The 27,870-nt window shown below is 50.5% G+C and overlaps 1 protein-coding gene across 2 annotated transcripts in view; it reads left to right on the top strand.

Moving 5' to 3' along the window:
* The window catches only part of IPO13 (importin 13), a 627,153-nt gene that overhangs the window by 182,961 nt on the left and 416,322 nt on the right, over window positions 1–27,870 (top strand). For both annotated transcript variants that reach the window (XR_015307559.1, XM_086953190.1), the window contains exon 2: window positions 6,290–7,026. Coding sequence is in view for 1 of the 2 variants with exons in the window: in XM_086953190.1 (XP_086809316.1) it covers window positions 6,290–7,026 (737 nt within the window). In the remaining variant the exon portion in view is untranslated. The remainder of the gene's footprint in view (window positions 1–6,289; window positions 7,027–27,870) is intronic.

The raw sequence follows: 27,870 nt of genomic DNA, 5'->3' as shown, positions 1-27,870 counted from the left end.
GCCGATGAGGGAATCCAAGAGGCTGGATTCCTTGGGGAAGATGTTTTCTTTCGCCAGCCTGGCATGCAGTTTATGAAGACGGCATGCCTATTGGACTGTTACTGCCACACACTCTGTAGGACACAGTTGCGCAAATGCTGCCATAGGTCCCAGAGGAGGCCTGGGCCATCCTCTGTCAGGCTGTTGCTGCAGGAGAGATGCAGCAAAGTTCACAATACGATGTGGACTTGACACAACCGACTAACTGGGCATAGCGGTTTCATAGGAGGTGGCCCTGAGGCGACGTGCCTTTTTGAGGACGGCTGTTTTTTTGGGGGATGCCCAAGCTTCCCTTATGGATATGTCCTTCGAAGGCACCCATCTCTTCAGAGACCAGGTGGATTTGGCGCTCGAACGCTTCAAGGACAGTTGGGCTATGGTCAAGTCCATGGGTATTTCTGTGGCTCCCACATCATACCCAATCTACCTTTCGTGGCTACGGAAGGGGCTTCCAGCCATGCCAATTTACTCCCAGCAACTGAGCCATTTATTCTTCCCAGCCTCTGCGTGGACGAGGGTGCAGTACCCAAAGAACTCATGGAACAGGTAGCCATCCTCTCCAGCAGCTGTAGCCTCTATACCTTCCTAGTCTGCCCTTTTACTACCATGATTCAAAAAAGGGGGTGGTGATGAACAGAGTGTCTGAATTAAGCAGACCACTCTTACCCAGTCCAAAGATCAGGGCTTGATCCATCACCGTTATTTAACTCACTGCACCATCCCAGCTCAGAACCTGGCTAAATGCAAATTAGTCTGTCCCTGGCCCAGTGCATCATGGGAACAGGGCAGACCAAACTACCAAGCCAATTCTTCACCAGAAAGGAGACAAGCTTCCGGGGACCGGTTTCTGGCATTTCAGCCGTCGTCGGCCCGGCTTGCTTGAATCCTGATGATGCAGTGAGTAAGGGACTCATGTCTGAGTATACCCTGCCACACCTATAGTGGCCAAAAACGATTCAAAAAAGGGGGTGGTGATGAACAGAGTGTCTGAATTAAGCAGACCACTCTTACCCAGTCCAAAGATCAGGGCTTGATCCATCACCGTTATTTAACTCACTGCACCATCCCAGCTCAGAACCTGGCTATATGCAAATTAGTCTGTCCCTGGCCCAGTGCATCATGGGAACAGGGCAGACCAAACTACCAAGCCAATTCTTCACCAGAAAGGAGACAAGCTTCCGGGAGCTTGTTTCCTTCCCAGTGTAAGAATTGGCTTTTGTAGTTTGGTTTGTCCTGTTCCCATCATGCACTGGGACAGGAACAGACTAATTTGCATATAGCCGGGTTCTGAGCTGGGATGGTGCAGTGAGCTAAAAAACGGTGTTGGATCTAGCCCTGATCTCTTGACTGGGTGAGAGTATTCTGCTTAATTCAGAAACTCTGTCCATCACCACCCCTTGTTGTTAAATCTTTTACTACCATGGGCACCAGTTGGCAGCAGAATAAGTCATCATATGCGCCACTTGCAGTCCATAACATCGGAGAGGTGGGTTTTGCAGATTGTCCTAAGGGGCTACTCCTTCCCTTTGAGACTACTCCTCCCTTCATGCCTCCATCTCGCAGCCATCTGATGGGGGATAATGACTCTCTTGGCCAAATGAGCCAAAGACGGAAGGGACGGAAGTAGGCTGTGGTTGTTATTCCCATTACTTTCTGCTCCCCAAAAGGAACAAAGATCTCCCTCCAATTCTACATCTGTGAGCCCTCAACTTCTTCCTCAGAAAGGAGAAATTCAGAATACTCACGTTGGCTCAGGTCTAGTTTGCCCTGGACCCAGGAGACTGGATGGTAGCGATGGACTTGCGGGACGCCTACTGCCACATTCCCGTCCTTGTCCATCGGCTCTACCTGTGATTTACGGTAGGCCGCAAGCATTTGTAGTTTACAGCTTTCCCCTTTGGACTTACCAGCCCCCCTCAGGAGTACACCAAGGTTATGGTGGTGGATGCAGCTCATCTACAGAGATCAAGGGTGCCAGTCTTCTCCCATCGCAGCGACTGGCTGTTGAAGGCAGGCTCAGTGAACCTCCTGCACTCGCTGGGGTTCACTATCAAACATGTCAAAGTTACACCTGACTCACTCTCATACGCTCCCTTTCAGCAGAGCTGTTGAGGACTCACTGCAGTTTGGGGTTTATCCTCCCGAGCGGCAAGATCAGGATATCCAGGCTGTGATAAAGATGTTTCAGCCTCTAGCCTTGATTTCGGTGAGGCAGGCCCTGAGGCTATTGGGACTCATGGTCTCCTGCATCCGGCTTGTGGCACATGTTTGATGGCACATGCAGGCTCTGCAGTAGGACTTGAAGTTTCAATAGGCACAGCATCAGGGTAACCTCTCAGACATGGTCCAGAGCTCGGAGGGTAAGGTGCACAATCTGCAGTGGTGGCTAATGAACCGCAGTTGGGTCAGAGACAGACCCCTCCGCCTTCCCCAACCAGATCTCACCATAGTGACAGATGCATCACTCATAGGATGGGGTGGCCATGTGGGAGAGGTGGAGATCAGAGGACTCTGGTCGCCGGCGGAATCCGGACTCCACATCAGCCTGCTTGAGCTCTGTGCGATCCAACTGGGATTGAAAGACTTTTTACCCTCCATCAAGTGAAGGCTAGTGCAGGCGTTTACGGCCAGCACCACTGCTATGTAGTACTGCAACAAACAGGGTGCAGTGGGATTGTGAACTCTGTCAAGAGACCCTACATCTCTGCACCTGGCAGGTTCCCCGTGAACACCAGAATGGACGTATTCAGCCGTCAGTGCCTAGTGGATCACAAAAGATGTCTCCATATGAAGATGGCGCAAGTTCTCTTTCGACAGGTAGTAGAGCCTTGGTTAGATCTGTTTGCCTACATTGAGAAGCGCAATGTCAGCAGTTTTGCACGCGTGAGTTTCCAAAGTGGCTCTCGCTTTGAGGCTCTTTTTGTCTCGGGTGGAGCTCAGGCCCTTGTGCGCCTTTCCGCTCGTAACACTCTTGCCCAGGAAGATCAAGAACGACCGGACCCAAGTCTTCCTTGTGGCTCGTACTGAGTATGGAGAGGTTGGTATCTCGAGCTGCTGAGCATAGCAATCCATCCTCTGATCAGGCTGCCCCTTTGGGAGGATCTTCTGTCACAGCAACAGAGGAGGGTCCTCGACCCGAACCTGTCTACTCTGTCCGCCTTCTTGCGTGGAGATTGATCTGTAACAGTTGACCGCTTTCGACCTTCCTTCTGAAGTCTGTATTGTAATTTTAGCAGTGAGGCTTCCCTCCAAGAAAGTATACTACTGCCATTGGAAAACAATTATGCCAAACTCATTGATCCCCTTTCTGAAGTTTTACTCTACATTCTTTCCCTTGCCCAGCAAGACTCTGCTCAGGGTATTCTTAAGGGTTGTCTATCTGCTCTTTCTGCTTTTTAGCGGCTGCCTGACCAGCCGTCATTGTTCAAGTACTCTATTGTACATAGGTTCTTAAAAGGTCTTGTCCATCTCTTTCCCCCTTTGCCATTTATTATGCCTCAGTGGGACCTTTATTTGATTTTGACTTGTTTAACACCTTGGCTGCTAAGGGGGTTTCCCGCTGTGCTCTGGAAAATGAAGAATGGCAGGGATCATGACAAGGTCAACTCGTCATAAGCACAGCCCAGGTAAAACCCATGACGAGTTGACCTTGTCATTAGCATGGAAGGGGTTAATGTGTGCTCTATTCCAGCCTCTCCATAATTGTCCCCTCAGACTTCTGACAATCAAAACAGCTTTCCTTGTGGCAATTAGGTCTGCCCATAGAATGAGTGAGTAGCAGGCCATATCTAAACCGTCTTACCTCTTAATGTATCCTGACAAATTGGTGCTTCGCACACATGCCTCCTTTCTGCCAAAGGTGGTCCCACTATTTCATGTGGGCCAATCTTTCACCCTGACCACCTTTTACGCTCTTCCACATCCCTCTAAAGAAGAGGAGCGCCTCCAGCGTCTTGACCAAAAAAGAGAGTTGTTGTTTTACCTTGACCACGACCGAGAGTATGGTGGACGTCCAACTCTTCCTGGGCTATGTTGGTGTGATAAAAGGTTGAGCAGTGCAAGAACGGACCATTTCTAGATGGGTCGTGCTGTGCATCAAAATCTGCTACGCATTGGTCAAGAAGCAACCTCCTGAAGGCTTGCAAGCTCATTCCACCAGAGCTAAAGCTGCCACCATTGCATTGGCATGCGGCGTTCCGGGCCTGGACATCTGCTAGACAGCAGCGTGGACTTCCCTGCACACGTTCACCAAACATTACTGTCTGGCCTTCCTTGTTTGAAACTGGTGTACTGAACCACCAATGGGGATGGTATTGTTTGGGTATCTATTCAAATGTAAGCTATCTGCAGCTAGAAGTCTTCATCAGATGTATAAGTAACTTACCTTCTGTAACTGCTTATCTGGTACAGACTATATCTAGCCGCAGATTCCTTTACCGATCCACCCATCCTTCCCTCAAATGGATTTCTAGGGAAAGGGCTGATCCCGTTCAGGGCCCTAATTTTTCACACCAGTGGTCAGTATATTTCACTACTCTGCCCTTCTGGCGTGGAAGTTGGGACAAGGAACCAACATCGGCATGCCTATATAGGTGCTGCAGACATCACTTCTGGTGCAGATGCCGACACACGCAGAGCCGATCAACACCACCTACTGGTTTGCAGAGGTACTGCTCATGCAAATTCTTCTGGATCCAGTCTGACACCTGGGAAATTGAAGGGTAAGGAATCTGTGGTTACATATAGTCTCAACCAGATAAGGGGTTACCGAAGGTAAGTAACTTGTTTGTCATTTCAATACCATATTGTTTTATTTGTTTTTCAAGTTGCACTGTTTATCCAAATTCTTTTTTTGTGATTGTTGTCTGTTTAAAACTTTTCAAAATGTGAGTAAAAATAGGATTGCATAGATAATGTAGGCAATGTTGAAGTGACTGGTTGGTTCTGTGACCCGTTGTTCTTCCTGTTTGTGGTAAGCACTATGTGTCGCTGCATTGGGCCCGTTGATGAGTATAATGTGTGCTTACCACTACCTCAATGGTTTGCAATAAGATGTGTGTTCCAGTAACTATTAGCAGAGCTTGAAGGCAGTGCTGCGTCACTGTGTAGGATGGAGTGCACCAAAAGGGACGTGGCATTACAGTCTAAACTGCCGGCTTTGAACTTGGGAAACCAGGTTAGAGTCCTGACGTCGGCTCAACATACTGTGATTCTGGGCAAATCACTTAATCTCCTGGTGACAAAAAAAATTGAATCTGACTTTACTTAATGTAACTGGTACTCCTGTAAAGCACTCCAATGCTTTATAAAACTGCTTGTCCTGTCCTTGGGCCAGGGCAAAAGGAAGTGGGGTCAGCTCCTTGAATAATATTTAGGTTCATCTCTCCGTTGGTCAGTTGGTGTACCTGCACGCAGATGGCCATGAGAACATGCTAACCGCTGGCTGGCTATGGTTTGGGTAGATAGAGAATGGCTGAGATCCCGGCCTCTACGACTCTGTAGCCAAGACACTGCATTTTTCCAGACTTACCCAAGGACCTCCCAGAATTCCTGAAATTCCCAGTAAATGTTTGGTCTGCTCCGATGCATTTTATGTTTTTTGAGGCAGTTGGTAGTTTTTGTCCAGGTCACCACTGTGCGCTTGACATTAACAAGCTGAAAACATGGAAAGGAACTTCTTAACAAGGTCTGTGGGCAGATGAGTTTGGACCAGCCTCTTACCCGCCCCGTTCTGGTGGTTGGACTGGAAGACAGGAGGTACCTTTAAGCGCATGGGGTCATCCTGTCTGAACCAGCCAAAAATATGTCCAGCTGTGATCCAAGAAAGGGTGGTATGCGAGCTTCCACATCTGTTTCATTTGCGTTCATATTACTGACGTGTTGTAATGTGTTGTACCAGACACATTCAAGAACTGTGAACAAAAGGTCGCTCTCCTAGAGAGACTGCTTCACTCCTTGAGCCAATACCACTAGTGAACGAAAACCTATGTGTACATGCAGCTGTATGTCAGAATATAGTAATCAGAAATATCGAACGACATAAGGATCGTGTACTAAATATTGTTTTAAAGGTTATGGGGTGTACATTTTATATTAACTCCAATAGGGCGATATTTTCGTAAACGATCTTCAGCACAGTACGCTGGTAGCACACCGTACTCCCAGTGCATTCTCGCTATGGTGTAACTAGATGTGTCTGAATGTTGTGGGGTGCAGTATCCGCCTATGCTAACCTTCTCTGTTCTTCCAGGCACTACATCAGCTGTACTACGACCCGAACATCGAGAACAAGAACATGGCCCAGAAGTGGCTGATGCAGGCGCAGGTCTCCCCGCAGGCTTGGCAGTTTAGCTGGCTCCTGCTCAGCTCAGATCGAGTCCCTGAGATCCAGTACTTCGGTGCCAGTGCTCTCCACATCAAGATCTCCCGCTACTGGAACGATATCCCTGCGGATCAGTACGAGGGCCTCAAGTCGCAGCTCTTCAGCCAGATCACACAGTTTGCCACTGGCTCCAAGATTGTTCTGACCCGCCTGTGTGTGGCACTCGCCTCCCTGGCACTGAGCATGATGCCAGAGGCCTGGCCCTGCGCGGTCTCGGACATGGTGCGCATGTTCCAGGCTGGAGACTCCAATGTTGATGGCCAGGCACGCTGCTTGGCCCTCTTGGAACTGTTGACCGTGCTGCCTGAGGAGTTCCAGACCAGCCGCCTGCCCCAGTACAGGAAAGGGCAGGTGCGCAGCGCCCTGGCACAGGAGTGTGGCTGTGTCTTCCCTCTTCTCCAGCAGCTGCTGCAGCAGCAGGACTCACCTGGGTACATCAAACAGAAGGTCCTCAAGTGCTTCTCTAGCTGGGTGCAGCTGGAGATCCCGCTCATGGACTGTGAGACCCTCCTGGAGGTGGCCTTCGCTTCCTTGAGGGACCCTGAGCTCTTTGACACGTCTGTGGAGGCCATCGTCAACACCATCTCACAGCCCGATGCCCAGAGGTAGGCACAGTCACTTTTGTTTCTTCAGTGTCGCACTCCTGGTAGGGTTGTGTTGACATCATTGACGCATTGTGTGCTTTACATAAGTGATCTAAGCCAGAAACATCCATGTATAAATGTTCGTTGTTCTCCGCTGGACACTGATTGGTCCTGTTTATTATAAGAATATATTGAAGCGCAAAAAGAAAAGTTCTTAATATTTGTCTAAATCAAGCTGTTTTCTCGTCTCGTTGTAGTCTCCAGTTTTCAGCAGCTAGTTATTCTGTGAGGCCAGTTCCAGAACCACCTTCTAGTTTTGCCATCTGCTTATCTGTAATAATAGTTTGAGGTGGATGATAGCTCTGGACTGAAGGCTTGCACATAGCTTCAGAAGCAGTTTAGGCATGGTCCATTTATTACTTGTGCTTGAGGAGCACCTCTTGAAGGCCAGTCTTACCTTTACTGGTGGGCCGGAGTAGCTATGGCTGGAGGACCTCCTTGTGTTTGTGCTCAGGTGACTGTGGGCTACCTTACTGAAAATGAGTGGACAAAAGAACATTTGTAATGCTAAGCTTTATGAACAGAATGTCACAAAACCTGATTGTGTGTCTGATGCAGCGTAGCGGCTGTCTGTGGGAGTCTATAAATGGGGGTGTATTTTCGACTTGCTCTGTCCTGAGGATGCTTTTGTAGGTGGTAGGGCAGAATCATTCCGATAGCCTCTTTGTCACCGATGTTAAGTTTATTCTTCGCCCTATTTTGAAATTCTTTCTAATCTGTGTGGGCCAAGACTGAGTTTAAACAAGTCCCGGAATGCCTTTCTACATTATTATGAAAGCTAACTGATGGTCATACGTTTGATTGCTGCTTCCACTTCTCCCTCACCATTCCTTCTGGGAAGCAGGCTCCATGTGTTTGTCAAACCCATCAATGAATTAGAATAATCACATCTGTCACTGCTGCTCCTGAAATATCTCGGGATCTGTTATCCACCTGGCATGCTCACACATCTGTTTCGCACAGGCCCCATCTTGGCATACATGGACATAAGACTTCAGGGTTCAGCGCTCACATACTGGAACCCTAGAGATGTCTGGATTGGCAATCTGCCACATTCTTCTGGCAGCAAAGAAGGTACTCCACTGTTCACGTCAATTTGTTTTCTAGACCAATGTGTCAGAAATCCTTCACCAACTTTATCTGTGCTTTTAGTCAGGTTCCCCCTAAGTGATTTATGTTTTGCACCTCTGAAATGTTGTCCCTCTTCAGCAGAACACAGCACCTCAGATGATCCTTGGTCATATACCTGACCGCAAAAGATCTTGTGGGCAGTCCAGATATTATTCTTTTGGCCACTTCTCGCCTGTCAACAAGCTCTGCATCTGCACCCCTCCCTAACAATGGTGTAGTTCTGGGTGTCTGGCTGGCAGTAGACAGTTGCTTCCATGAAGGCAGGATGGCCTTATTCACCACTGGTTTACTGAGGCCTCTGTCAGGTCTTCATCAAAGAGATGATTTTTTTCTTCCTCCTCCAGTGGTTTTCACCCTCTGCATTATGGTGGGATAGCCAGGTGTATGATTTAGACTTGTGGCTCACCTTGGTTACACCGAGATACTGTATGCCTGTTCAGTACCCTTTTGTCCATTTTAAAATGCCTACTGTATTTGTGTTTTAGTAAAGACATCTTTCTTCTTGGGGCGTACTCTACAGGTGGATAAGGGTATGATGTGAGGTTGAGCGGTGTGAGGGGACGGAGAGGTGTCTTCCATCTGCTCCACATTAGCGCTGTACAGTGACATGCGATGCACCAATGGCCATTGAACCCTCTCCTCTCACTTAAACTCTGGCCCACTCGAGAGCCATACACCATACAGCCATCCACCTCTCCAGTCACTTGTCTCGGCTCCTTGTGGAGCGTGTCCAAGGTCGCCTGCAAACGAAGACAAGTTATACTGGTGTGCAGTGGTAAGCATGGCATTTCACTATGGGGCAGACACAAAGGCCAGCAGTTATCAGTAACACAAGATAGAGGATACTTATCTGCTGTTGGAGCAGCAAAAAGAGGGGTTAGAGAAGGTCACTGGAGCTTATATGAAGCAGGAAGATGCATGTTAGGATGTTGCTGTAACACTGTAATTGGACATTTTTCTGAACTCCCTTTTCCCGGGTTTTAATAGAAGTATAGTGAAAATTGTTGTGGTGATTGAAGACAAGTTTTGTGTTGGTTGATGTTGGAAAATAAATATAGTTTAGAGTATGTCATCATCACCTCTGGTCCTGACATGGAATTTGAAAGCACAGGGTACTACAGCAACCAGCAGAGTCCGTGAATTAATCTGGCGATCAGTCGGGTTGCATTCCATGCCATTGTTTTTCACTCCGTGACCACCAATATGTATATCAGACTTGGTCCTGCTTCAGTGAGAACAATCCAGCCTACTCGCCAGGTCTTCTCTAGATGTAAATACAAACTGCCACAGAGGTTTAAGTTTACTCTGGACTCATCAGTGGCGTGCTCCTTGAGTCTTTATGGCACACTGAGCAGAGGACCCATGTCCTGGCATTAAATGTGGACGAAAAGGAGATGATGATGGGAGGGGGGTTCTCATGCAGTAAACAGAAGGAATCCCAAAAGTGCTGCTGGTCTTTGATGGATGGAAACATTAATCTGGTACAGGAGATTAAACCCTCTGCAATCTTTGGCAACACACTTAGCATGCAAGCACAGGTAAATCATGTGAGTAATATTTGCTGCCATCATACGCGCACTCTCTCCAGGCTGTCACCACCTTTAAATTTTGAAGAAGGCAATACGATTATAGCTAGAGCTGTTTAGTGATCCATGTTAGAACTAGTCTGTACTTTGTTTACTGGTGCACCTAAACCCATTCCGAATAGTTTACCGAAAATTCTGAAATTCGCATTTTGAATAGGAGGAAGATTAATATGGTAGGATCACACCACCCTAACATTATGTAGCCTTCAATGATTCACTGTTTCAGAACAAGTACATTTCCTTACTCCTATACAATTTTTAAAGTGATCAAGTTGATTAGTCTACAACATTAAAAAGATAGTTTTAAGCCGTATATTCCCAGTAGATCCTTTAGCTCCGATGACAAAGAGTTGTTGGGAGTCCATATAATAAATTACTGTAGATGGTAAAATTCTCCAACTTTTTGGAGCTGGCTCATGGATGTCCTTCCTCAGGAAATTAGAAATGTCACCAGGCTTGACCAATTTAGTAGTAGCTTTCTCTCCTCTTATAAGTGTTGGCACAGTTGTGCGATCTGGTAGTGCCAGTGTCAGGATACCTCTGGTTTTGAATTGTCTTGGGCAAATACAGATACGAGCTAATCTAATTTTACCTTTAACTTGGATTCAAACCATTATTGTTAATGCCATTGATCTTCTGAAATAAATGTCTGCACAGTTTCGTTTTTAGTCTTTTCTGTGATGTCTTCTTTAGGAGATTCATTTTTTAAAATAATAGTTAAATGCTTCTTATGTAATAGCTGAATGTTTCCTATAGTATAGTTGACTAATTTCAAGGAAAACTAAAGGTAGATTTTCTCATAAAGGTAAACCATGCCTTACAATGGCAATGTGCTCAATGTTTGAAGCTTCAATAAAATTAGGGCTCTTGTGGTGTGCGCACAGTATCCATGGTCATAGTTTCTAATTGATATGCGGTGGATAACTGTAACCCCCCCCCCCCCCCCCCCCCCCCCCCCGGTCCCGCACTGTTTGTGGCAACAGAACAAGACCAACTGATCCCATTGCCAGGAACTATATTGCGCTGTTTTTAATGACAGTTTTTTTGCCTGCACAAAAGTAATATTGCAGCACGTTTGAAATGTCACTGCAGTACTACTAAGTAGTTTAAGGAATCATTGTGGTAATGTTGCTGGGGTAGGATTTTGTTCATTTAAAGTATACAATCCAGTTGGTTTTCCCATTAGAATTGAAGTTTTTTTAATGTTGAGGTATGATTCAATCTATGGAAGTTTGACGAGTAAAAAGTGTGGTCCGGTGATAAAAGTTCTTCCATTTTATCTTGCTCTACCTGATCTTCAGAGGCACAGACTCCCTGAGTCCCCTACCACACAGATATTGAACATAATTGAAAGTATCCAACTTTGTACTTATTTTGTTAATCTGGGACACAGAGCCATTTGATATATCTGGATGGTAGGTTTTAAGATATGCCGGGATTTTGAGTGCAGTCAATGTGGTTTGCATTGATCATACTGTTATGGGTTTGTCTGATAAAGATGCATGGGTGTCAAGCTTCTAAGAGAAGGTTGTTCCTCCTGATTTTAGGGTTTGCGCATTGAGGGATTCTGCTGATTTAGCCCTCTTTTGATCTTAGAGGTTCCTGGAGGTTACCTTCTGTCTGCCCGTGGGAAAAACATGAGAATGTGTGGATTCTTTGTTGAATCACATTGGAAATGACCAGGTCTTAACCATCCTTCTGAACTGAGCGACTCTCAGCGGCTCTGATCTTTGCTGGTTGGTGAATTCCAAGATTGTTCCGCTTGTATGGTGAAAGTAATGCCACCAATGGTTTTCATCTTCTAAGAATGCATTATAAAGTTTGGTGCCAATCTGGAGCATCCGTTCCTGGGTTGAGAACATTTTGGGATGATGCTTGGCTGACATTTGGGCCCTTGACCTGAATAGCTCTGTGAGCAAGGCCCCGTAGTTTCAAAGAGGACCATCTTGCTATTGGGAGCCACTGTAGAACTTTCAGGGCAGGAGAAATGTGGTTTTGCATATACACATTTAGAAATAGTCTTGCTGCGAAGTTTTGGATTTCTTGTAGCTTTCTGATACTCGAGAGTGGGGTGCTGTAGTATAGCCCGTTGCATTGTCAAGTTTTGAGAGGATGAATGATGCTGTTTCTTATACCTTTTGAGGAAATCCAAGATATGGAAAGATGCTTCTAAATGTTTTAATTTTTAAAAAGGTAGATTGGAACAACCTATCCACTTGAGTATTTATGGACAGTATGTAGTCAACAAATCTTTTGAGATTTTTTTCCATTTGTGGCTATTTTTGGGCGGTTAATGTTGCCTGAAAGATGTAGGGGCGTATGTTTTTGAATACCCGCAGGTCAGTGTTTCAGTTTTTGAAGCATTCAGCTTGAAGTTATTACATATCATCCTTTGTCTACAGCAGTAAGGCAGGTTTTACGGTTTGACATTCCCCAGTTCTTAGGGTTTTCCAGTTTGAGAATGATCGGTGTCTCATCCCTTAGATGTAGCAGGTGAATGTGAAACTGTTAAGATTTGGTAGAGGTTTCTTGTGTTAAAGAGATGATGGTTCCTTGTGGAACTCCTGTATTTTCCCAGTAAGGATCTCAAGAGAAAGGTGGTGTGTGAACCTGGTATGATCTGTTGGTAAGAGGAAATCCAGTTGAGGTAGCAGTGTCAAATGACGGAGGTTATGGATGTGAGACTGAGGCTGTGCATAGAGGAGAATGTGGAAAGAGAGAGCTTGGATAGGTAGCAATACGAGTATAGATAATTGTCTGTTTGAAAATGTGATGGAAAGTTGTGATGTGTTGTAAGGTCGTGAAAAGATTAGAGTGGAGCATGGAGTGGGGTTTAATGCAGCAGCAGTAGACTGCCTTACTTCTTTGTTTGTGGAGGAGGTATATTTGTGTACCTGTTGTGGCCAGGTGTTTAGGCAAAGTTTTTGGCCCAAGGCCCTCTGCAGTTGGCAGTTAGCCTGCGTCATGCGCCCTGGGCAGTTTGCAGCAGTTGGGATGAGCAGTTAAGCTGCATCATGCGCCATAGGCAGTCTGCAGCAGTTGGGATGGGCAGTTAGTCTGCATCATGCGCCGTGGGCAGTATGCACCAGTAGTGATGGGCATTTAGTATGCGTCATGCGCCCTATGCAGTCTGCACCAGTTGCGATGGGCAGTTAGTATGCGTCATGCGCCCTGGGCAGTCTGCACTAGTTGCGATGGGCAGTTAGCATGCGTCATGCGCTCTGGGCAGTCTGCACCAGTTGCGATGGGCAGTTAGTATGCGTCATTCGCCCTGGACAGTCTGCACTAGTTACGATGGGCAGTTTAGTTGCGATGGCAGTTAGCATGTGTCATGCGCCCTGGGCAGTCTGCACTAGTTGCGATAGCAGTTAGCATGCGTCATTTGCCCTCTGCAGTTTGCACCAGTTGCGATGGGCAGTTGTCATGCGCCCTGTGCATTCTGCACCAGTTGCGATAGGCAGTTAGTCTGCGTCATGCACCCTGGGCAGTATGCAGCAGTTGAGATGGGCAGTTAGTCTGCGTAATGCACTCTGGGCAGTCTGTATGCGCTGCATTGGGCAGGCAGTCTGCATCATGCGCCCTGGGCAGTATGCAGCATTAGTGATGGGCCGTTAGCCTGGGTCATGCTCCCTGGGCAGTCTGCACCAGTTGTGATGGGAAGTTAGTATGCGTCATGCGCTCTGTGCAGTCTGCACCAGTTGCGATGGGCAGTTAGTATGCATCGTGCACCCTGGGCAGTATGCAGCAGTTGAGATGGGCAGTTAGTCTGCGTAATGCACTCTGGGCAGTCTGAATGCGTTGTAGTTCGCAGGTAGTCTGCATCATGCACCCTGGGCAGTATGCAGCAGTTAAGATGGGTAGTTAGTCTGCGTAATGCACTCTGGGCAGTCTGCATGCGTTGCAGTTGGCAGGTAGTCTGCATCATGCGCCCTGGGCAGTCTGCAGCATTAGCGATGGGCAGTTAGTCTGCGTCATGCGCCCTGGGCAGTCTGCACCAGTTGTGATGCGAAGTTAGTATGCGTCATGTGCCTTGTGCAGTCTGCACCAGTCGCGATGGGCAGTTGGTATGGTCATGCACCCTGGGCAGTATGCAGCAGTTGAGATGGGCAGTTAGTCTGTGTAATGCACGCCGGGCATTCTGCATGCGTTTCAGTTGCCAGGTAGTCTGCATCATGCGCCCTGGGCAGTATGCAGCAGTTGGGATGGGCAGTTAGTCTGCGTCATGCACCCTGGGCAGTATGCAGCAGTTGAGATGGGCAGTTAGTCTGCGTAATGCACTCTGGGAAGTCTGCATGCGTTGCAGTTGGCAGGTAGTCTGCATCATGCGCCCTGGGCAGTATGCAGCAGTTGGGATGGGCAGTAAGTCTGCATCATGAGCCCTGGGCAGTCTGCAGCAGTTGGGATGGGCAGTTAGTCTGCGTCATGCACCCTGGGCAGTCTGCAGCATTAGTGATGGGCAGTTAGTCTGCGTCATGCGCCCTGGGCAGTCTGCACCAGTTGTGATGGGAAGTTAGGATGCGTCATGCGCCCTGTGCAGTCTGCACCAGTTGGGATGGGCAGTTAGTATGTGTCATGCACCCTGGGCAGTATGCAGCAGTTGAGATGGGCAGTTAGTCTGCGTAATGCACTGTGGGCAGTCTGAATGTGTTGCAGTTAGCAGGTAGTTTGCATCAAGCGCCCTGGGCAGTATGCAGCAGTTGAGATGGGCAGTTAGTCTGCGTAATGCACTCTGGGCAGTCTGCATGCGTTGCAGTTGGCAGGTAGTCTGCATCATGCGCCCTGGGCAGTATGCACCAGTTGGGATGGGCAGTTAGTCTGCGTCATGCACTCTGGGCAGTATGCAGCAGTTGGGATGGGCAGTAAGTCTGCATCATGAGCCCTGGGCAGTCTGCAGCAGTTGGGATGGGCAGTTAGTCTGCGTCATGCACCCTGGGCCGTCTGCAGCATTAGTGATGGGCAGTTAGTCTGCGTCATGCACCCTGGGCAGTCAGCAGCATTAGTGATGGGCAGTTAGTGTGCCTTGTGGACCCTGAGCAGTCTGCAGCAGTTGGGATGGGTAGTTAGCATGCGTCATTCGCCCAGTGCAGTTTGCACCGGTTGCGATGGGCAGTTAGTCTGCGTCATGCACTCTGGGCAGTCTGCAGCAGTTGGAATGGGCATTAGTCTGCATCATTCACCTTGGGCAGTCTGCAGCAGTTGGGATGGGCAGTTAGCATGTGTTTTGAGCCCTGGGCATTCTGCACTAGTTGCGATTGCAGTTAGATGCGTCATGCGCCCTGGGCAGTCTGCACTAATTGCGATGGTAGTTAGCATGAGTCATGCGCCCTGGGCAGTCTGGACGAGTTGCGATGGCAGTTAGCATGCGTCATGCACCCTGAGTAGTCTGCACTAGTTGCAATGGCAATTAGCATGCGTCATGCGCCCTGGGCAGTCTGCACTAGTTGCGATGGCAGTTAGCATGTGTCATGTGCCCTGTGCAGTCTGCACCAGTTGCGATGGGCAGTTAGTATGCGTCATGCGCCCTGTGCAGTCTGCCCCAGTTGCGATGGGCAGTTAGTATGCGTCATGCACCCTGGCCAGTCTGCACTAGTTGCGAAGGGCAGTTAGCATGCGTCATGAGCCCTGGGCAGTCTGCACTAGTTGCTATGGCAGTTAGCATGTGTCATGTGCCCTGTGCAGTCTGCACTAGTTGCGATGACAGTTAGCATGCGTCATGCACCCTGGGCAGGCTGCGTCTCGTATGTTGTGCAGTCTGGTGCAACGCCTGTCCCAGATCAATGGCTCTCTTTCCGCAGTGCGCAGTGGCTTAATCTGGCCTCGCACGAACCTTTGCTGCTTTCATGTGCGCATGGAGGGGGCATTAGGAATTCAGCATGGTACAAGATTAATTATGCAGCGCACAAGCCAGAGCCTTGAAGCACACAAAGACGCATTTTCGCTGGACATCAATACACCGCTCCCACCCCTCAATTCCTGAATCAAGGCACAAATAGGTTGCAGACAATGATAAAGAAACACTCACTTTTATGCTTTAACAAGTCCAAGCTGTCAAGTAGCCTAGTTTCATCCTTGCCACTTTCAGCCAGACCTGGCAGCTTTTTGTCTGCTGGGACTGCTGAGGTCATGCTATGTTCTGGCTCAATGCAAGGCTGGCAGTAAGTGTGGCATATGTCTTGGGGCCGCTTGTGAGCTATGACTGTAAGCAGGAACCCATGTACAGGAAGTTACCCACTGCATTGACCATGGTCCCGCCTCCTCCAAGGACTGAGATGTTGATGCTCCAGCACGGGGCACCAAGTATCGTCTATGCAGTAAAGAGCTTCTGGCTTGGGCTTCCAGGCGTGTGATCACCATGCAGGCTCCTGCCTCATACAGGCTCACTAACTCGAAGACCTCATTCCTTTTCTTTGTATCTAAAAGGTTTATGAAAAGGGGTATAGTGCGGGTCAATCAGTTTGTAGGCGGTAAATACTTTGTGTTCGAGCGAGCATGTTGAGTAACTTGTCCTTAACCGTACTTCCTGTCCACCTTACCAGACTCATCGGAAGATTACAAAGTATGAACAGTGGAAGGCTTCCATTTCATAACTGCCCTGGTGCCCCATCCTTAGTGTAGTGTTAGGGTATATAGCGTAGCAGCCTGCATACTTTCCCATTAGATAGATAGCTTAGAAAGACCACGTATGCTGCATAGACTGCTGTAGTATCCACAATACAAAACTCAGTGGCAAGACACATCCGGGACCTCCCCAGAAGGAGCCACATCACACCCCCCCTCAAAAAACTACACTGGCTTCCAATTCAGAACAGATGCGAGTTCAAGATGCTGACCCACGCTTACAAGGCCTTGCACAATGAAGGACCAGAATTAATCAACAAACGCCTGACCTTCCACTAACCGACCAGGCACCGATCCGCTTCCCTCTCCCTTGCAGACACACCACGGATCCTCCAAGCCAACAGCTTAGGACGCTGCTTCTCGCATCTGGCAGCTAAGGCTTGGAACATCCTCCCACTGCACCTCAGGACAGCACCGTCACTCCAGCAATTCACAAGAGAATTAAAGACCTGGATGTTTGAATGATCATACCGCCACACAGCAGCCGATCTGGACAAGGTTGAATAGAACTCCATCATATATAATCCAGAGCACAAGACACCCAACCGATTGAGGGAGCATAAGCTTGGGAACCGAGTTATCTGTCAAGGAGCACCCAGAGAGGAGAAGAGCTGTCTTTCATACTTTTAAGATCAAAATGAAGGAGCTCTTCAAACATCCTGACCATGCAGTGTCTTTATTGACTCAGGAGATGGTGCAGGTCAAGCTCCTGATTAATGTCAACTTCTTTGGAAAAAAAATGAATCAGGAGTGTGTATGACTGCCTTGTGATTATGAAGCCACTGACCCTGGTAACAGAGGTAATACCCACAAGAAGCACTAATACTCCTGTGACCACATCATGGATGAAGTCTCAAGGACGAAGTTAAAACCCTTAACTCTGACCTTTCCGAAGAAAGGAAACCTGCAAGGATGTCACTGAGCAATATATGTATCCATAACTGTCTGTAAAGCAAGCAGATCTTGCTTTACAGACTCTTGGATCGGACCGAATATCATATGTATATCCGTGACCAACCTAAGCAGGTAACAAAAGAAAACAAATAATCCATTTTGCAGGAGCGGTGATTGATATCAGAACCTTGGGGTGAAACGTAGCCAGCTTCTACAGCATTTAGCCTCAACTAACGAGGCTTGTAAGCTGACTAATGGAAGGCATGGTTTAAACTCCCTGCTGTAACTAGAAGTCTTTGCAAGCTGGGTGTTCTAGATAACACCTACGTGCCAGGCTTAACAGGATCCTAAAATCAGAATTGATTCTGCCTAAGTAACATTTTGGGAGTGGAGTCAGGCGTGCGGCGGGAGTGGAGTCAGGCGTGCGGCGAGTCAGGCGTGCGGTGCACCTAGCCCCCCTTTTCACCTGTTAAACGACTTTTGGAGGCAAAGTGAATAAATGACATAAAAGAACCTATCTTTCGATTTGAAAACTAATACATCCCCCAGAAGCTCGAGCTCTGCCATCCACAAAGATAACGAGGTGCACTTGCAATTCTGAATGAAGCAGATAAAATTTATCAGAGAAGGCCCTCATTGTGGAAGAGAATGAAAGTGAGAACATTGTTGTACGTTTGGTTGTGGGTGGCATTGGTCACCATGCTGAGGAAATCTTCCTGGAGGTTTGGTAATCCCACGAAGTACACTGCTGATTACCGAATTCCCTTGGCAAGAGCCAAAGTTTGTAACTATTAAACAAAAGACTAGAATGAGGGACCTCTTTGTAATGCATGTTGTCGGCAAGAATTAATATTTGTATATAAGTAATGAAGTTGTCTCTTAAAGTGGGTTCTTGTAAGACAAACCTTTATACAAGGCTACAACAACAAAATGTATTTTTTCTTTTAACAGTTTTATAGAGTGCGAACTTGACCCGAAGGTATCTGCTATCAGAGCGCTTTACACGAGCACCAGTTGCGTTACATGAGGACATATTCATTTTTGTTAGGCACGAGGAGCTTAAGTGATTTGCCCAGAATCGCAGGATGTTACGGGTCCTTGCCGAGACACGAACCAGGTTCCCCAGATTTGATGTCTAACAGATACCATTGAACATTTCTTTCACTGCTCACCTTTTTAGATTGAAGCCTACCAGATAGTACAGCTAACAACTTCCAGGGACATTCTGCAAGCTACCCTGGGAATGCATTCCGCCCATTGCTTACCATTAACGTTGTGCTTTGTAACTCACATTGCTTGCTTTCTTATTTACTGGCTTTATTTTGTTTTAAGCTGTCCGGCTTGAGTTTGTCCCTCCCTAGGAGTGTGGCCTATTTACAGAATGTTTGCAGGAGTACTCGCTTTTATAAACAGGCCTTTAAATGTTATTTTTATCTTGTCACATTTGCTGTGCATTTGTAGACAAAGGTCAAATGTCAGGCTCTAGATTCCAAGGGAGGTTGATGTTTACTTGTCTTTCTCTGATTTCAAAGTGAGGGGATTTATGTGATTTTCTTGCTCTGAAAGAAAAGGCTTTCTCTAGCACACAACAACATGTCATTTTCTGTAAATTAACTGTGCAGATAATTCAGAATAGATCTGAATTAGAAAATCACAAATGAAGCACTTTTTTGATATTCTGAAGTGTGGTGGAAACAAATATTTTAATATGATCAAAACAAATCAATACACTAGGTGATGAGATTTCTGCACATTGTTTGTGCTTTGTATACTTTTATCAGTAAAACTGAATGTTTGAGGAAATGTAATGGTCATTTCAATAGAAAATGTGTTGTCTGTAATGACAGTGCACTACTACACCATGCATACTCCACAGTACGCCACTCCACTTTTCACCACTCCACTGTACAACATGCCACTCCGCATCCCTCCATTTTACATTACTTTATGCCACTCGATTCCTTTCATGCCACTCAACTCAGGCCACTCTATGCCTCTCCGCTCTATGCCCCTTCGCTCTATGCCCCTTCGCTCTGCACCTCCACTGTGCCCCTCCAATCTAATCCACTCTGCGACATACCACTCCACTCTACCCCACTTTACACCATTCAGCTCTGCTTCACTTTACTCCATTTAGCTCTGCTTCACTTTATACCACTCCACTCTACAACAGTCTACTCCACTCCTTTCCACTCTACTCCTTTCCAGTCTACACCACTCCACTCTACAAAACTGTACTCTATTCCAGTCTACGACACTGCACACTATGCCTCTCCACTCTACGCCACTTCACTCCTTTCTTATCGAATCCAGTCAAGGCCGCTCCACTCTAACTCCACTCTAACTCCACTCTAACTCCACTCTAACTCCACTCTAACTCCACTCTAACTCCACTCTAACTCCACTCTCACTCCACTCTCACTCCACTCTCACTCCACTCTCACTCCACTCTCACTCCACTCTCACTCCACTCTCACTCCACTCTCACTCCACTCTCACTCCACACAATTAACTATTAGCCATGCTGAACAGCAGGCACGCTGGTGGACAACATGGCTAAAACATATTGGCAAAGCCAATCGCTCTCTCATTTGTGAGCGATTGGCTTTGACATTGCTTGTTATATTGGGTTTGTTTATCTATTTATGTTTAGTCTGTATTTATCAGCGTGGTTAGGTTATCTTTGTATATTTTTGATTAACATTCTGTTAACTGTTTGTACCTAATGCTAGCAGGTCTGGGTTAGGTTGTATTTTTTGTGTAGCTAATGTGTTTTGATTGCGTCCGTGTCTCCCTGTAGGTCCAGGTTCTGATGGTGTAGCTATCGAACGTTACAACTTTAGCTCTCTGTCCCTCTAGGCTGGCTTCAATGCGCTTATTTATTTATTTTATTCATTTAAAGAGTTTTATATAGCGCTGGCTAGACCCGAAGGTATCAAAGCGCTTTACATGACAATCAACAATGTAGATGATGGCACGAGAAGGTAATCGACTGCCAGTCTCCCTAAAGCTCGCCAAGTAGCTCCAACGGTCGTCGGGCAGAGGGATAGACAGAGGATAAAAGGAAAATGGCAGAAAAACAAAGAGGAAGGGGGGGTGTGAGACAGGGAGACGGAGAGAAACTGTGCCCAAGGTCTGGCTGGGTAGGTGACGGTCGGGGGGGTGAACCAAGGCCAATCGCCTCTTTAGCTGAGCAGAGCAGCTCCGTCGGGCATGGTGCTCTGACTCCGCAGTCGAGATAGAGTTAAAGTGCACTCTGGACTCGGGGTAGTCCGCTTAGTTTGTGGGGGGCATGATCCAGAGAATTATGGGCGTCATCTTGAGGCTAGGCGTAGTCCTGGTAGGGGTTATGTCAGGGCGAAGATCAGGAGGAGGAAAAATAGAGACCTCACTGGCGGCCATGTTAGGGTCAGGCATCTTGGGACCCGTTTCAAACCATGAACGTGCAGCAGTACTTTGCGGGGGGGGGGGGGGGGGGAGTGCCAGTCTCTCATTAGATATTAAAAGGCAGCGCGGAAGGAGCCGCCAACCAGCTCCGCGCTGGAGAACCGGGCGGGGATGGGGCGCTCATCTTAATCCTCGGCAACAAGTGTCTCAAAGGTCCAGGGAAAGACATTTGGGTTTTACCGATATTTGCGTTGAGTTTGTGTATATTTGACGAGTATGTGCCTGTCTTTAAATTGTAATCGGACCGTATATGTCTGTGTAGCTAGATTCTATATTGCATCGTTACAATCTACTTGTTTAGTGTGCTTGTGTTAGGTCTTCTTTACCTGCCTGATGGAGTTAGTGTGTTTGTTTCCAGGGGGTGTGTCTGTTTTGTCCTGGCCCTTTGCGTATCGTGGGGTTATCGTATGAAACAGACCCTCAGTTCAAACACACTGTGTGTGCGGTCCAAACCCGGTGCTCTGAAGTGGACTTCAGGTGACATGTATTGAAATTGCATTTATGCAGTGCTTTCGGTGATGATTAGATTGCATGTGCTGTGTTTTCATGTTTTATAGTGAGCTGGCGTGGGTGAGTAGTGTCTTTTTGAACCTGAGTTCCTCTGTAACAAGTAGTTCTCCTCGTAGAGGCACACATGCTTAATGTTAACATTTCCACAGCTTTCTGTGCATGAACAAATTAATGAATGAATGAATTATAAACAGCTGCTGGCAACGGTCCGCCTGTGTAGTAAATATCTGTGTAACTAGCTTGGCTGTGTTGAGTCGATTTATCTTGGATTGGTGTGTCTACATCGAATCTTTGTGTAAGTCTGGATAATATGTCTTCGTTGGCTGTGGTCCATTTGTTTTTGCTGAGTTGTGTTATATCAGGGTTATTGTTGCATGTGCGTTCAGCTACCGTTTGTCAGTAGTATGTGTTTGGTTAATTTGCAACACATTTGTCTATATTAGTGTGTCTATATTCTGTCTCTCATTTTTATGTTAAGCCACTGTGTGCGTTTATTGCGTGTATCTACCTTTTTTTTGTCATGCAGAACTGCTATAATGCGCGTGACCCCATTTCGTTTGTACTGAGCCGTCGTGTTTCGTTATTGCTGGTCTCTGTGTTTTATTGCATTTGTGTGGGTTTGGTTTTTAGTCTACAGATCTGCTATAATGTATGTGTCTTTGTTCAGTTCGTATTGAATTGTTGTGTTTCGGTATTTTTGTTACCTATGTATTTTACTGCTTGTGTGTCTATTTTGTCATATAGTCAGCAGATCTGGTATACTGCGCATGTTCCCGTTTAGTTTGTATTGAGTCGTGATTCAGTGTTTTTTCTCTTTGTTTTTATTGCGTGTGTATGTGGCTATTTTGTCATTTAGTACATGGACCAGGTATAATGCTGGTGTCCCCTTTCAGTTTGTATTGAGTCGTTGTTTGTTTGGTGTACTGCTGTTCTTTGTGTGTATGTGAGGTTTTGTCATTTAGTCCACAGATCTGCTATGATCACATGTCATGATGTCTTCATTCAGTTTGTATTCAGTTGTGTTTCGGTATTGCTGTTCTCATTGTGTTTTATTGAGTGTGTGTGGTTGATTTTTCATTTAGTCCACCACAGATCTGCCAGATTGTACGTGTCCTCTTCAGTTTCTATTGAGGAGTCGTGGATCGGTATTGCTGCTCTCGCTATGGTTGATGGCTGCCTGCTTGACAGGCAGAAGTGGGAAATCTCCCTGCAGGGTTCCAGCTCACTGTCCCTTAGTGACTGTCTAACAGGCAGCCTTGGAAATGAGGGCCAGTGTCTCTTCTCCAGGGGCCGTCCCATCTCTTCCCCTTCATTTCCTCTCCGCCGGTCACCATGGCAACCAAGACACCTCTCCGCCACTGGCAGCAGACTGCTGTCTGGGAATCTGTAGGAATGTGGCTCCCAGTGCATGTCAGCTGCTCCTAGTGAATGTCGGGAAGTGGAGGTCAGTGAAGGTAGAGGCCTGAGGACTGCATCAGGGCAGCAGAGCAGTGCTAACGCCCCTGCCTCGGGCAGCTGGGACGGGGTCAGTGGAGGTAGCGGAGAGCCCTGGATTAGAGAGCAGTGGTAGCGCCCCTGCCTCAGGCAGCTGGGGCGGGGTCAGTGGAGGTAGTGGAGGTAGCGGAGAGCCCTGGATCAGGGCCCCGGAGCAGAGCTAGCGCCCCTGCCACAGGCAGCTGGGATGGGTCAGGGGTGGAGCTAGAGGAGAGCCCTGGATCAGGGCACCAGAGGAGAGCTAGCGCCCCTGCCACAGGCAGCTGGGATGGGTCAGGGGTGGAGCTAGAGGAGAGCCCTGGATCAGGGCACCAGAGCAGAGGTAGCGCCCCTGCCTCAGGCAGCTGGAGGAGGAGTCAGTGGAGGTAGAGGAGATCCCTGGATCAGGGCACCAGAGTACAGCTAGCGCCCCTGCCTCAGGCAGCTGGGGAGGGGTCAGTGGAGGTAGAGGAGAGCCCTGGATCAGGGCACCAGAGCAGAGGTAGCGCCCCTGCCTCAGGCAGCTGGGGAGGGGGTCAGTGGAGGTAGAGGACATCCCTGGAACAGGGCACCAGAGCAGAGGTAGCGCCCCTGCCCCAGGCAGCTGGTGGATTCGTTGGTGGAGGTAGAGGAGATCACTGGATCAGGGCAGCAGAGCAGCACTCGCCCCCCCCTGCCTCATGCAGCTGGGGAGGGGTCAGTTGAGGTAGAGGAGAGCCTTGGATCAGGGCACCAGAGCAGAGCTAGCGCCCGTGCCTCAGGCAGCTGGGGAGGGGGTCAGTGGAGGTAGAGGAGATGCCTGAATCAGGGCACCAGAGCAGAGCTAGCGCCCCTGCCCCAGGCAGTTGGGAAGGGGTCAGTGGAGGTAGAGGAGATCTCTGGATCAGGGAACCAGAGGAGAGCTAGCGCCCCTGCCCCAGGCAGCTGGTGGAGGGGTCAGTGGAGGTAGAGAAGAGCCCTGGATCAGGGCACCAGAGCAGCACTCGCCCCCCTGCCTCAGGCAGCTGGTGGAGGGGTCACTGGAGGTAGAGGAGAGCCCTGGATCAGGGCACCAGAGCAGGGTTAGCGCCCCTGCCTCAGGCAGCTGGTGGAGGGGTCGGTGGAGGTAGAGGAGAGCCCTGGATCAGGGCACGAGAGCAGAGGTAGCGCCCCTGCCTCAGGCAGCTGGGGAGGGGGTCCGTGGAGGTAGAGGAGAGCTCTGGATCAGGGCACCAGAGCAGAGCTAGCGCCCCTGCCCCAGGCAGCTGGGGAGGGGGTCCGTGGAGGTAGAGGAGAGCCTTGGATCAGGGCACCAGAGCAGAGCTAGCGCCCGTGCCTCAGGCAGCTGGGGAGGGGGTCAGTGGAGGTAGAGGAGATGCCTGAATCAGGGCACCAGAGCAGAGCTAGCGCCCCTGCCCAGGCAGCTGGGAAGGGGTCAGTGGAGGTAGAGGAGATCTCTGGATCAGGGAACCAGAGGAGAGCTAGCGCCCCTGCCTCAAGCAGCTGGGGGAGGGGTCAGTGGAGGTAGAGAAGAGCCCTGGATCAGGGCACCAGAGCAGCACTCGCCCCCCTGCCTCAGGCAGCTGGTGGAGGGGTCACTGGAGGTAGAGGAGAGCCCTGGATCAGGGCACCAGAGCAGGGTTAGCGCCCCTGCCTCAGGCAGCTGGTGGAGGGGTCGGTGGAGGTAGAGGAGATCCCTGGATCAGGGCACCAGAGGAGAGGTAGCGCCCCTGCCCCAGGCAGCTGGTGGAGGGGTCATTGGAGGTAGAGAAGAGCCCTGGATCAGGTCACCAGAGCAGCACTCGCCCCCCTGTCTCAGGCAGCTGGTGGAGGGGTCACTGGAGGTAGAGGAGAGCCCTGGACCAGGGCACCAGAGCAGTGTTAGCGCCCCTGCCTCAGGCAGCTGGAGGAGGAGTCAGTGGAGGTAGAGGAGATCCCTGGATCAGGGCACCAGAGTACAGCTAGCGCCCCTGCCTCAGGCAGCTGGGGAGGGGTCAGTGGAGGTAGAGGAGAGCCCTGGATCAGGGCACCAGAGCAGAGGTAGCGCCCCTGCCCCAGGCAGCTGGGGAGGGGGTCAGTGGAGGTAGAGGACATCCCTGGAACAGGGCACCAGAGCAGAGGTAGCGCCCCTGCCCCAGGCAGCTGGTGGATTCGTTGGTGGAGGTAGAGGAGATCACTGGATCAGGGCAGCAGAGCAGCACTCGCCCCCCCTGCCTCATGCAGCTGGGGAGGGGTCAGTTGAGGTAGAGGAGAGCCTTGGATCAGGGCACCAGAGCAGAGCTAGCGCCCGTGCCTCAGGCAGCTGGGGAGGGGGTCAGTGGAGGTAGAGGAGATGCCTGAATCAGGGCACCAGAGCAGAGCTAGCGCCCCTGCCCCAGGCAGTTGGGAAGGGGTCAGTGGAGGTAGAGGAGATCTCTGGATCAGGGAACCAGAGGAGAGCTAGCGCCCCTGCCCCAGGCAGCTGGTGGAGGGGTCAGTGGAGGTAGAGAAGAGCCCTGGATCAGGGCACCAGAGCAGCACTCGCCCCCCTGCCTCAGGCAGCTGGTGGAGGGGTCACTGGAGGTAGAGGAGAGCCCTGGATCAGGGCACCAGAGCAGGGTTAGCGCCCCTGCCTCAGGCAGCTGGTGGAGGGGTCGGTGGAGGTAGAGGAGATCCCTGGATCAGGGCACCAGAGGAGAGGTAGCGCCCCTGCCCCAGGCAGCTGGTGGATTCGTTGGTGGAGGTAGAGGAGATCACTGGATCAGGGCAGCAGAGCAGCACTCGCCCCCCCTGCCTCATGCAGCTGGGGAGGGGTCAGTTGAGGTAGAGGAGAGCCTTGGATCAGGGCACCAGAGCAGAGCTAGCGCCCGTGCCTCAGGCAGCTGGGGAGGGGGTCAGTGGAGGTAGAGGAGATGCCTGAATCAGGGCACCAGAGCAGAGCTAGCGCCCCTGCCCCAGGCAGTTGGGAAGGGGTCAGTGGAGGTAGAGGAGATCTCTGGATCAGGGAACCAGAGGAGAGCTAGCGCCCCTGCCCCAGGCAGCTGGTGGAGGGGTCAGTGGAGGTAGAGAAGAGCCCTGGATCAGGGCACCAGAGCAGCACTCGCCCCCCCGCCTCAGGCAGCTGGTGGAGGGGTCACTGGAGGTAGAGGAGAGCCCTGGATCAGGGCACCAGAGCAGGGTTAGCGCCCCTGCCTCAGGCAGCTGGTGGAGGGGTCGGTGGAGGTAGAGGAGATCCCTGGATCAGGGCACCAGAGGAGAGGTAGCGCCCCTGCCCCAGGCAGCTGGTGGAGGGGTCATTGGAGGTAGAGAAGAGCCCTGGATCAGGTCACCAGAGCAGCACTCGCCCCCCTGTCTCAGGCAGCTGGTGGAGGGGTCACTGGAGGTAGAGGAGAGCCCTGGACCAGGGCACCAGAGCAGTGTTAGCGCCCCTGCCTCAGGCAGCTGGTGGAGGGGTCGGTGGAGGTAGAGGAGATCCCTGGATCAGGGCACCAGAGGAGAGGTAGCACCCTGCCTCAGGCAGCTGGGGAGGGGGTCAGTGGAGGTAGAGGAGATCCCTGGACCAGGGCACCAGAGGAGAGGTAGCGCCCCTGCCCCAGGCAGCTGGGATGGGTCAGGGGTGGAGCTAGAGGAGAGCCCTGGATCAGGGCATGAGAGCAGAGGTAGCGCCCCTGTCTCAGGCAGCTGGAGTAGGGGTCAGTGGAGGTAGAGGAGAGCCCTGGACCAGGGCACCAGAGCAGTGTTAGCGCCCCTGCCTCAGGCAGCTGGTGGAGGGGTCGGTGGAGGTAGAGGAGATCCCTGGATCAGGGCACCAGAGGAGAGGTAGCACCCTGCCTCAGGCAGCTGGGGAGGGGGTCAGTGGAGGTAGAGGAGATCCCTGGACCAGGGCACCAGAGGAGAGGTAGCGCCCCTGCCCCAGGCAGCTGGGATGGGTCAGGGGTGGAGCTAGAGGAGAGCCCTGGATCAGGGCATGAGAGCAGAGGTAGCGCCCCTGCCTCAGGCAGCTGGAGTAGGGGTCAGTGGAGGTAGAGGAGAGCCCTGGATCAGGGCACCAGAGCAGTGCTAGTGCCCCTGCCTCAGGCAGCTGGAGTAGGGGTCAGTGGAGGTAGAGGAGATCCCTGGATCAGGGCACCAGAGTACAGCTAGCGCCCCTGCCTCAGGCAGCTGGGGAGGGGTCAGTGGAGGTAGAGGAGATCTCTGGACCAGAGCACCAGAGCAGAGCTAGCGCCCCTGCCCAGGCAGCTGGGAAGGGGTCAGTGGAGGTAGAGGACATCCCTGGATCAGGGCACCAGAGTACAGCTAGCGCCCCTGCCTCAGGCAGCTGGGGAGGGGTCAGTGGAGGTAGAGGAGAGCCCTGGATCAGGGCACCAGAGCAGAGGTAGCGCCCCTGCCTCAAGCAGCTGGGGAGGGGGTCAGTGGAGGTAGAGGAGAGCCCTGGATCAGGGCACCAGAGCAGAGCTAGCGCCCCTGCCTCAGGCAGCTGAGGAGGGGTCAGTGGAGGTAGAGGAGAGCCCTGGATCAGGGCACCAGAGCAGAGCTAGCGCCCCTGCCCCAGGCAGCTGGGATGGGTCAGGGGTGAAGGTAGAGGAGAGCCTTGGATCAGGGCACCAGAGGAGAGCTAGCGCCCCTGCCTCAGGCAGCTGGGGAGGGGTCAGTGGAGGTAGAGGAGAGCCCTGGATCAGGGCACCAGAGCAGAGGTAGCGCCCCTGCCTCAAGCAGCTGGGGGAGGGGTCCGAGGAGGTAGAGGAGAGCTCTGCATCTGGGCAGCCGAGTAGTGCTAGCGCCCCTGCCTCAGCAGCTGGGGCGGGGTCAGTGGAGGTAGAGGACATCCCTGGAACAGGGCACCAGAGCAGAGGTAGCGCCCCTGCCCCAGGCAGCTGGTGGATTCGTTGGTGGAGGTAGAGAAGAGCCCTGGATCAGGGCAGCAGAGCAGCACTCGCCCCCCCTGCCTCATGCAGCTGGGGAGGGGTCAGTTGAGGTAGAGGAGATCCCTGGATCAGGGCACCAGAGCAGAGCTAGCGCCCCTACCCCAGGCAGCTGGGGAGGGGGTCCGTGGAGGTAGAGGATTGCCTTGGATCAGGGCACCAGAGCAGAGCTAGCGCCCCTGCCCCAGGCAGCTGGGGAGGGGGTCAGTGGAGGTAGAGGAGAGCCTTGGATCAGGGCACCAGAGGAGAGGTAGCCCCCCTGCCTC

Source organism: Lissotriton vulgaris, chromosome 1_2 (genome assembly GCF_964263255.1).
Source record: "Lissotriton vulgaris chromosome 1_2, aLisVul1.2, whole genome shotgun sequence".
In the NCBI taxonomy this organism is placed as follows: Eukaryota; Metazoa; Chordata; class Amphibia; order Caudata; family Salamandridae; genus Lissotriton; species Lissotriton vulgaris.
Note: the sequence above shows the minus strand (reverse complement) of the source record. Positions and strands in the feature narration are given on the sequence as shown.